An 11,319-nucleotide genomic window follows, 5' to 3' on the forward strand; every position below is an offset into this window, starting at 1 on the left:
CCAAAGTGTTATCTTTTTTTCATTCCAGGATCTCCTTGAATACAAGAGAAAGATGAGGACTCTGCGAATTCGGATGTTAGATGGAACAGTAAAAACCGTCCTTGTAGATGATAGTCAAGTTGTTGCTAATCTTATGGTTGTTATTTGCACAAAAATAGGTAGGCTTGATTAGGCACAAAAGAGTTAACTACTCTAATTTTAAATCAATATTTTTTATCTTTTGAGATTCTTCCTTGTATTTGCAATTTTCTACTTTTTATTATTACGATTTTTTTTTTTGTAATTTCACGAAGGAAAGTTTTCTAAGATACCGTTCTCAAAATGTAAAAACTGATCAGATAAAACTTATCCTTTGATCAATAAACATTGAGATCTGTTGCTGGCAATTTGGCTTTTTTGAATATGGCTGAGAGATTAGTCTGTATTATTTTTTGTAACATTAGATGCTTTATCAGTAAAAGTGAGATTTCTACAGTTAGGGGGGGGGGAGTTTTGCTATCTAAATCTTTCAAACTTATATAAAGTTTTTTTTTAAAATTTATTTAAACCTTTACTTGCATTCCATTATTTTCAGCAACATTAATTTTTTTATTGTTCTTTTAATATTATGTATCAATCCTCTTGCTAAAATTAAAAAAGAAAAAACAAAACTTGTGAAAAACTATATATCTATATTTATTTATATATTAATCTATATATAGATATATTACAATAATAAATCAGTTCATTAAAGTTAATATTTTTAACCCTTTAAAGCAACATTTAAACAAAAATATCCTTTCGGGTGCTAATAAATTTGGTGCCCCAAAAATTTTTTCCCAGACGCATTTCTTTATTTATTTCAGTGTGTTTTTCCTCTTTTTATTTATTGAAAACTGTTACTTGTCGATGTCATATACTCTTTGCTCTATTTCTTACTGATAAAACAAATTTTCTTTTTAGGTATCACTAATCACGATGAGTTTTCTCTAATCCGTGATATACCTGATGAAAACAAAGAACCTAATACCGGTACCCTCACTCTAAGGAGGGTAAATATACATTTTATTAATTTTCTGCCCATTTTTTTATAGTAATTTTCTTCTCGAATATTTTCATATTTTGTTTGAATTGTTTCAGGATAAAAAAGATAAGGACCAAAAAATGGAACAGCTCAAAAAGAAGTTAAAAACAGATGATGATTGTAAGTTTTCTTCTGTTTAATATTAATACTGTTTTAAGAACTGAAACTTTTTTAACTTTTAAATAATAATTATGTTTGTTTAAAATAATTTTATCATGAATTTTAACTAATTACTTTTTGTAACTCAAATTCCACTTAATTTTGCTCAGGGTTATAACCCTTGGAAGTTTACTTGACAGGTGGCTGATATTTCTGTTTATCTTAACTTTTTTTTCAACTTAATCTTTTTAACTAACAACTATATTAACTACAACCAAATAACTAGTGGATGCAATATTGATGCATTAGCAATACAGCTTGGTGGTTTTCTTTAAGCAATGTCTGTTACTGAGTTGATGGACCAAATTGTATAGTTTAAATCAGTGGTTCCCGAACTTTTTTGTCTCGTAGACCCCTTGCCATGTTTTTCGGTTTTGGGTAGACCCCCGTTTACCTGATATTGATTTTTTGTTAATTCATCAACTTCAAATGTATTTTTGTCTGCTGGTATAGTACTACTCACGGTAAAAAGATTTAAATTTCTAATTGTAGTGTGAAAAACTTAAGAAAAAAACACATGTTAATTTTATACACTTATTAATTAAATTCAAATTAAAACAAAGCAAATTAAAATTTAGTATCTGTTATATTAAATAACTAAGCAATAAATAAATGCTTGTGGTGGGAGGGATGAACCTGATGCTTCAATAATAAATCATCAACATTTGCCATCAATTTCATATATCAGAAAATAATCCTAGTAACTTATATTTTAATAAAATTTTTACTTCATAGCTACTTTTATAAATTATGTAGAATGTAGATAGATATATGTCTTTATATTATAAGGCAGTATAATGTAAGTAAATAGGTACTATCAGTGTATGTGGATTATTCCATTCATGAAATGCCAAAATTAAAGTCACAACCTGCTTATATGAGCTCCACTATTGTTGTCCCGATCTTCATTTCATGGAACCCCAATTTTTTTTTCACTTGACATGTACCCTTTGCAGGTTGTCGTCGACCCCTGAGGGTCAGTATAGACCACTTTGGAAATCACTGGTTTAAATAGTTAAATTATTGCATGCTTTATTTGGTATAGATCATTGCTTACAACTTCATATTAATATGCTTCCTAACTCTAAGCTAGTAAAGTAATATAAGTGGGGATACATTAGTATGTGTGTCACTGCCATCTGTTACTAACTATATGTTAGTATACTATTTTTGTCAATCACATTTTATTTATATTTTTCTAGTGAACTGGATTGATCATTCTAAAACTCTTAGAGAACAAGGCATAGAGGAAGAAGAGACTCTTCTTTTAAGACGAAAATTTTTCTTCTCAGACCAAAATGTAGATTCTAGGGATCCAGTTCAACTAAACTTACTGTATGTGCAGGCTAGAGATGCAATCATCAAGGGAACTCATCCTGTCACAATAGAACAGGGTGCACAGTTTGCTGGAATCCAGTGCCAAATTCAGTTTGGTGACCATGTTGAAACTAAGCACAAATCTGGATTTTTAGAGTAGGTTTATTTTTAAATTATAAACACTTTTTATATTCAGAGTTTCACCACCAATTGTGGTTACTTTGCCAAATTTTAAATTTCGAATGTTAAAAGATGTTAAATGTTTGCCAATTGTTAAAAATTAGAGTACTTCTCTATCATTAGAGTTTGAAAAATAATTCCTAGATCTGTGGAAAGTCTTAGACTTAATTTACTTTCAAGTAGTTCTTTACTTTCTCTTTCAAAAAATTTAAACAACCTAGTAGGTTAAGTTACTCAGACTACCTAGGTAACTTTATCAACCAGATTTATTTTATTTATTTATTTTTATTTTTTGTGATAAAAGAAAATGTATCTTAATGTCTACTTTTCCAAAGTGTTATCTTTGCCAGGGGTAAAATGCGAAAAAATTAATTTGAGAACACTTGAAAAAAATTTTTTGTAATTTTTATAAGCTATATTTATACTAGATACCCATTAAATTGTTAGATTCTTATTATGAAATTTTACTAGATAATTATTTTTAGAAATAATAAGAATAAATGAACACATCTTTAGAATTGTAATGTGGCTCAAACTATGTAAAAAAAAAATCTTGAGATATCTTTTTAAAAAATTGCTTCATTTTTTCCTTGGGGATGGAGTTTTGAAAACCAGATCGGTCAAAGAAATGCTGGATTCATCCACTGTCAGAAGAGACCATTTGCTAAAGGTTTTAGAAATAATTTTATTAAGTATTTGTTATTAATGTTCAATATTATGTTAAAAATATTTTCTGAAAAATGAAAAATCCCCATATCATTCAAAAACATATTTACAATGTTTTATTCATAGTTGTCCTTATAAAAATATTTTGTAGTTAGTTTGTTTTTTTCGTTTTGTTCCTGATTGATTCCCATTCAGAAATCCCATTTTCTATGAATCTGGTAAATGTATAAAGTTCTAAAAAAAATATGGTTTATTTATCTATTTATGCTCCATTATATGTGATAAATATGGTAAAGTTTGTCGTTAATTATAAATTGTTTACAATTTTTTTTCTGTTTCAGTTTAAAAGAGTTTTTACCTAAAGATTATGTTAAATCCAAAGGAATAGAAAAGAAAGTATTTGCTGTAAGTAGTTTTTTTTAATTTTTTTTATTTATTTATTTTTTAATATTTCTTCATAAAAAAGTTTGTTATTGTTGAATAACTTGTCCAGTTAGATCTAATTTACTTTTTACTGTTTTTAGGAACATAAAAAATGTGTTGGTGATTCAGAGCTTGATGCTAAAGTTAAATATGTCAGCCTTGCTAGGTCACTTAAGACGTATGGTGTCACATTTTTTCTTGTTAAGGTATTTTTAATTTATTTATTGATTGATTGAATTCAATTTTATTTTTGTAATACTATTTTTGTAAACTGCATTGCTCATTTTATAGGAGAAAATGAATAGAAAAAATAAATTGGTTCCTAAACTTTTAGGAGTTACTAAAGATAGTGTTTTGCGATTGGACGAAAAAACAAAAGAGGTATGATAGTTTTATTTTAAGAAAATGCTAACTTTTTTTATTCTAAAATGGTCTAATTTTAATTTTTGGATGATAAATATTGTATTAAAATTAAATAATTAAGTTCTTTCATAGATTTCTTATTCTCATTTATTAAATGAATAGTTTTGAGAAATTAATATTAATTTATTTTTGCATTTGAAGTAATGCACAATATACTTATATATTAATCACAATAACATTACTCGCATTAATATAAATTACTCGTTTTGTTCTCCCAAAGAATATTCTTTATCTTCATCTGCTCTAATTTTTTATAGATTAAATTTGTATATCATTTATATATTTCCTGAAGTATATAAATATTTTAAATTCTTATTTATTTAAATAATAATGAAATTGGCTTTTTTAATAGCAATTTTTTTTTATTGGCTTTCCCATTAAATTTTGTCCTGACAAAAAATCAGGTGGAGTATTTTTCTTTGCCCATTTCAATGTAAGAAAATCTGTTTGTAGGAAATGTCATTTGTAGAATATTAGCTAAATGTTTAACTTTGAGAAACATGTCTTACAACAAAGTTTTTACAGACAACACTACTGCTGCTTGGCATTTTTGAAATTGTCATTTTTTCAAAGTTAATCTTTTTCTGCAGTTTTTTTTTATTCAAAGTAACAAAAAAATAAAGTGAGCCTTTTTCAAAAAGGGCTGGCTTTTTTACAATGCTGATTATCATACCCATTGTTTTTTGTTTTTGGTACTGAAAATGGTGTTATCATTGTTTCAATCATAGTACGTTTGAAAATTATCATAAGACTTGTGGAATTAATTTTAAATGTATTGTTAATGTGTTTAAAAAATATTCATATTTCATGATACATCCATGAATTGCCCAGCTCTAATATATTATAAATTATATTTCAGATTCTTAAGACATGGCCTCTTACAAAAGTTCGAAGATGTGCAGCATCTCCCAATAGTTTTACTTTAGATTTTGGAGATTATTCTGATTCATACTACTCTGTACAAACATCAGAAGGGGAACAAATATCACAATTGATTAATGGATATATTGATATTATATTAAAAATGGTAATTCATACTATATATTTTAAATTATAATTTTATTTTTCAGAAAAATGTAACTTTGGTGTAAAGAACTCTGATAAATTTTCTCCGCAATTTATGTATTGGTAAAATTTTCAGCCTGTTCTTACTCTAACAAATTATGTAAAAAGCTTTACTTCATGTTTTTATTTGATAAAAAAAATTTTTGCCCAGTTTTCAGTTAAATGTCTGGGAAATGATGTTTTTCGAAGCTTAAAATAAAATCAGAGCTTTAAACTATATTACTTTCCTTAAAATGATTGTCTGAACTTTAAGATTTTCAAATGGCTTAAATTATTTAAAAAATTACTTAACTTTTTTTAAAAAATCGTCAATTTCGCAAAATTTTAAATGAAGATTATTGAAATTAATGAATAATTCTTAATTTTCTCTTTTTTTTCGTTGCCTCAAACAATGTATTGAGTAACTTCACATTTTTAAAAAATGGCTGAATATTGAAAACTGTAAGGTTTTAGTTACTTATTTAAAGTGAAAGTTTGAATTGCACTTATTTTTTTCAATAATTTCTTATAGAAAAAAGCAAAAGATCATCTAGGCATTGAAGGAGATGAGGGATCTGCTATGGTTGAAGAAAATGTATCTGCTGCCAAGTATGTATTCTTATATATTAGACAATGTCAATGACTCTTGTCATGTTGATTTATTTATTATTTACTATATTGGTCATATACGTGTGCATATACATACATATTCAACTAAAGGAGGTACTTATTAATGTTAGGAACTTCTGATAATTTTTTCAATTCCATTAATTTCATTATTACCATTTTATCCTATGAAATGTACATAATATATTTCATAGGCGAGCATTAAAAATTCACTATTTCTGTGAGCCAGGAGCCATTGTGAAACTTATGTCTAGATAATTATTGTTTTTAATTTAATGTATAAAAATCGATACAACTGTTTGCTTTTTACTGCACTTGCTTTTAAAAGTTTCTATGTTAAAGAGTAAGATAAGTTTTTGATGCAAAATCCATTAAAATCTGACTATTATTGCTTATTTTGCATTTTTCTACGACTTAGCAGCTTAACCATATTGCATGAGAACAATTCACATTTTGCTGAAACTTACATTTGCTCATGCAACATCATTATTTGGAATGAAAACTTTTGCTCTTTTTTCATTAATGTTATTCTTATTGTCATCAGATGTTATTTTCATAAATATTTTTCTTAATTTTCTTTGTTTTTCTCTCTTTATCTTTTTGGCTTCATTGTGATGTATATATATAGTATCTAATTAATTAATAATATTTAGTCTATAGTATGGGTCTTTAAATTGAACTAAGTTTTAAAAAAATAATCTAAGGTTGATTTTATCTTTTTCAGGGCTACTATATTGCAGCATCAACCTCCTGCAAAAGTTTCTCATGTTGACTCGGGTTCTGTTGTTGTTCCTGCTGTTATGAGAACTGGTGTCAATGGTAAGTTATTTTTAATCATTGTTTTGGTATGTTAGTGGTGTAGCTAATTTTAAATTATCATTTATTTAAAATGGAAATCAATCATCAAAGTACCATTTAATTTTATATGAAGTTGTGAAAATAAACAGATACTTTATCTATGGGCATTGTCTTTCAAATTCCTTCAGTGTGTGTACTTCCTAGCAGAATTTCTTACATATATAGTTTTAATATATTTGGATCGAAAAAAAATAATAAAACTATTAAAAAAAATTTTTTTAATACAATTCCAATGTAAAATGAATGCTTTTTTATTAAATATAAGTTATTTGAAATTATAAAACTCTTACTCCAAATCTAATAGTAATTATAGCTGCTAAATTACGTTACCACTAAGTTATTTATTCTTTTATTAAATAAATAATTCGTTAAAACGTAAAAGGCTGTTTAAATGCTATGTAAGCAAATTACCATTACCTCCACCAATGACATAATTTTTAAATGACCCTTAAAATTATTTTCTTAAAATTTTTTTATTTTTTGCAAATTTGCATTTTTTTCTCCAATACTAAAAATTACAGTAAAGAACTATTTTTAAAATTTGATGGAAAAGTCAGAAATTAACATAACTCATTTAATGAAGTACTATTTTAACCCCTCTGAATGTTAAGCTTAGTAAATTTGTGCAGGATTGGCCATATAATGTATCTAATTCCCAATAAATGATATGTGGGTTTATTTTTAAACAAGAAAACAATTATTTGAAATTGTCAAATATTCTTAGCAAGCATTCTGTAAGTTAACATCAGAGCCATTCTCCCAAGTAACGGCTGACATTAAGATGAAAGAAACCAACTATTTGATATTATTATAATCACAAGATTAATTTTTTTGTAAAGTATTAATATTTATTACATTCGGAAAATATAAATTTTCTCTTTTTTTTTCCTTTTCTTTTTCATAGGACCTATGCCTTACACTACTGGGCAAACCCAAGGAGCACAGTTTGGTGAATCAAGAGGGCAAGCACACAGTGCTTATGCTTCTGTACAGGTAAAAATTGCTGTCCCAGTCTAAAATTTATACGTTACCAAGTCTTGAATTTATAAAAATGACTGAAAAATTTTGTCTATTTCTAGATGCAGCACCCAAAAGTGCACACTACAATGTCTGAGCCTCAGAGAGCTTTACTCAGCACAATTACATCAGGAAGAAGTGCTGTTGAAAATGCTCAAAATAATCTTAATGTAAGAATAAAGCTTCAAGAACTAGGAACAGATCCGGCATCTATCCAATGGAAACAAAACCAAATGGATGTTAAAAAGCAGAATGTATCATCTCAGTTAGCTGCTATGAATGCTGCTACTGCTCAAGTCATCACCCTTACTTCTGGACCAGCTGAAGATGTTGATCACCCAGCTGTAGGGGCAGCAGTAACTACCATTACAACAAATTTGTCTGAAATGTCTAATGATGTTAAGATGATAGCTGCTCTGATGGATGATGAAATGCAAGGTGAGAATCTGCTGGATGCTGCCAGGAATTTGTGCTCAGCCTTTTCTGACTTCTTGAAGGCTGCTGAACCAGAAACAAAAGAACCCCGACAGAACTTGTTGAATGCTGCTGGCAGAGTGGGTGAAGCAAGTCATGCTGTTTTGAGAAACATTGGGGAAGAAGACGCCATCGATAAGGAGATACAAGATATTTTGCTTGGTTTAGCGAAAAGAGTTGCCACTGCAACTGCTAATTTGGTGTTGAAAGCTAAAAATGTTGCCAGCAAATGTGATGATCAGGCCCAGCAAAATGCTGTTATTATTGCTGCTACTCAGTGTGCATTGGCGTCATCTCAGCTCCTAGCATGCGCAAAAGTGGTTGCACCGACTATCTCCAATCCTACTTGCCAACAACAACTTATTGAAGCAGCCAAGGAAGTATCTAGAGCTGTTGAAGGTATTAACAAAGCTTGCAATGATGCTACAAGAGATCCAGTTCTACTGGACAATATGGATAAAGCTAGCAATGACGTGGAAGATGCTCTGAATGATCTTGTCAATCACGTGAAAACTGTAAATAAACAGCGAGCTCAAGCCTCAGTTCATGATGGTGCTGTTGATACTATATTGGATGCCACAGATAAACTCTTCAGTAGCACCGGAGATGCCGGCGAAATGGTGAGACAAGCAAAAATTTTAGCCACTGCTACTGCTACATTAATCCAAGCTATCAAAGGTGAAGCCGATTCTCAGTCTGATTCTGATATACAGAAAAGGCTTTTAGCTGCTGCCAAAATTCTTGCTGATGCAACTGCTAAGATGGTTGAAGCGGCAAAAGGATGTGCCTCTAACCCCCATGACTCAGCTTCACAAGCTGCTCTACAAAAAGCAGCAGAAGACCTCAGAAGTGCCACAAATGCTGCTGCAAACAATGCCCTGAAGAGGAAACTCATCAGACGTCTCGAACAAGCTGCCAAACACACTGCTGCCATGTCAACGCAGAACATTGCTGCAGCTCAAGGTGCAAGGTTATACAACCGTAATCCAAGCTCACAAGATGAGCTTATGACTTGCTGTAAGGACGTAGCAGATGTCATTCCAAAACTAGTTCAGGGAGTTAAAAGTACTATGATGGATGTGGATAATCCATCTGCACAACTATCTTTAATCAGCTCCTGTGAAACCATGCTTCAGGTAAATATTACATTCATGACACTCTTTAGACATGTTATGTGTTTAATTTAAAATGTTACATGGAAAAAAAATCTTGGGACTTCTAAAAATGCTCTACTTGTTTCTTGATAGCCTGGAAATAAAATGGTTGCCGCATCTAAAGCTGCCATTCCCACAATCACTGATCCGTCCACTAGTCTTCAACTAAATAATGCAACAAAGCAGATGATAAATGCCCTAATGGAACTACGGTCTTCTTTAATCAAAGTAATTTTTTTTTTCAACTCTATATTTCATTTTGAATTTAGTGATATGATTATTTGACATCATTTGACCTTCTGGATAACGGCACTTAGTAAACTTGAATCTGTTTTTTTTGTTTTGTTTTGATACAGCACTTGCACCAGCTGTCATCAAATGGTTAAACAGAAAGTCATTAAAAAAGAAATAATACAAGCTAAGCTTTAAATTTGAAAAAGCAAATAATACTGTATTTTTTTTATCAATATTGTTTGTTAGTGAAAAAATTTTTAGTTGAAAAGTTTTTGAATGAAACTTAAATACATTTTTGAATTTTGTTGATAATTTTATTTATAATATAAATTCACTAACAACGCTATATAACTAAACATACGTCATAAGACTAGACCATGGGTTGCCAAACTTTTTTGATCATCGATCCCTATATAATTTTTCGAAATCTCCATCGACCCCATAAAAGTAGTTTTCTGTTAATAAACTGTTCTGTCATAAAACTCTGTTAGATACTGTGTTTGTACATTTATTTTATGATTTTAAACATTTATTAAAGTAATAGTACATTGTGTAACAGTAGTTTTATGAAAAATATATTGATATTGAAATTTAAATACCTTAATATTTATTAAATAATAAGTCATTATAAATAAGTAGAAATAATAAGTAAAGTAACTACAGATTTATTGCTTCTTAATCAATGAGATGGGTGTGCTTGGTGTTTTTTTGCAAGGTTCGCTATATTGGGTTCAAAATTGGTCAATTTTATGGCACATATGCATATGACTTCTAAACCAGAAGTGCAGAGTTCGTACCACTGTGCGCAGGTACGTAATTACTTGTTTCACCCTAATATACGTTTATTAATTTATGTTCTATAAAGAAACTGATATTAAGTCAGTTATAAAAAAACTCACAAATTTTACATACTTAATTAGGTATGTGTGAAATGCGTATTAAGAACTGTTTTTTCATAGACCCCCAATCGACCCTTCCGATTCGGATAGACCCCCATTCGACCCCCTGGCTCAGATCGACCCCCACCTTTGTTAAATAGACCCCTGGGGGTCTATATAGACCACTTTGGCGACCTCTGGACTAGACTGTCGACTTTTAATAATTTTGTAAAGTCAGAATTTTTTCATTCTAAGATAACATACTGTAAAGTTAAAAATTTATCTACATATTAAAAATATTAAAGTCTTTTTCTTAGGCAATGATAATTTGTTTTGTATATATATATATATGATACATAAAAAAAAGTTTTTTTAATTCATTGTCTAATATTCAAACAATTAGATACAGAGCAACACTGATTTAAGTTTAGATAAGGATAGGATTAAGACTTTTCATTATCTTTATTATTGTAATTTTAAATGTATCATTAAAAAAGTGAACTTTTTGTATCTTAAATATGATAAAATGATTTCTTCTATTAATAACTGTATCTTTTCCTATAAACTATTATTAATTCATTTATTTTAAAGTTAATTCTTAAAGCTTTTATTCTTTTTCCCTGACCACAGGACAGGGAGAATAGGCAAAAGTGGTGGAATTTTATCAAACTAGAAAAACCAGGGAAATTTATAGGAGTTTTGTTTGAAATATTTAAAAAAAAATTTCCGAGAAGTTTAACTTGTAATATTTAAAAAAAAAAAAAAAAAAAAAAAAAAAAAAAAAAAAAAAAAAAAAAAAAAA

At 28.9% G+C, this 11,319-nt stretch overlaps 1 protein-coding gene across 6 annotated transcripts in view; it reads left to right on the forward strand.

Moving 5' to 3' along the window:
* The window catches only part of LOC107441879 (Talin_middle and talin-RS domain-containing protein rhea), a 407,839-nt gene that overhangs the window by 363,098 nt on the left and 33,422 nt on the right, over positions 1-11,319 (forward strand). For 5 of the 6 annotated variants that reach the window (XM_043048367.2, XM_071185656.1, XM_071185658.1 and 2 more), the window contains 13 exons: positions 29-158; positions 943-1,031; positions 1,120-1,183; positions 2,425-2,695; positions 3,727-3,790; positions 3,910-4,014; positions 4,100-4,189; positions 5,091-5,258; positions 5,808-5,884; positions 6,627-6,721; positions 7,665-7,753; positions 7,840-9,387; positions 9,499-9,633. In XM_043048367.2, coding sequence (XP_042904301.1) covers positions 29-158; positions 943-1,031; positions 1,120-1,183; positions 2,425-2,695; positions 3,727-3,790; positions 3,910-4,014; positions 4,100-4,189; positions 5,091-5,258; positions 5,808-5,884; positions 6,627-6,721; positions 7,665-7,753; positions 7,840-9,387; positions 9,499-9,633 — 2,925 coding nt within the window. Of the gene's footprint in view, positions 1-28; positions 159-942; positions 1,032-1,119; positions 1,184-2,424; positions 2,696-3,726; positions 3,791-3,909; positions 4,015-4,099; positions 4,190-5,090; positions 5,259-5,806; positions 5,885-6,626; positions 6,722-7,664; positions 7,754-7,839; positions 9,388-9,498; positions 9,634-11,319 lie in introns of all 6 variants that reach the window. The other variant, XM_071185660.1, reaches the window with a different exon arrangement.

This window comes from Parasteatoda tepidariorum, chromosome 9, assembly GCF_043381705.1.
Source record: "Parasteatoda tepidariorum isolate YZ-2023 chromosome 9, CAS_Ptep_4.0, whole genome shotgun sequence".
NCBI classification, from domain to species: Eukaryota; Metazoa; Arthropoda; class Arachnida; order Araneae; family Theridiidae; genus Parasteatoda; species Parasteatoda tepidariorum.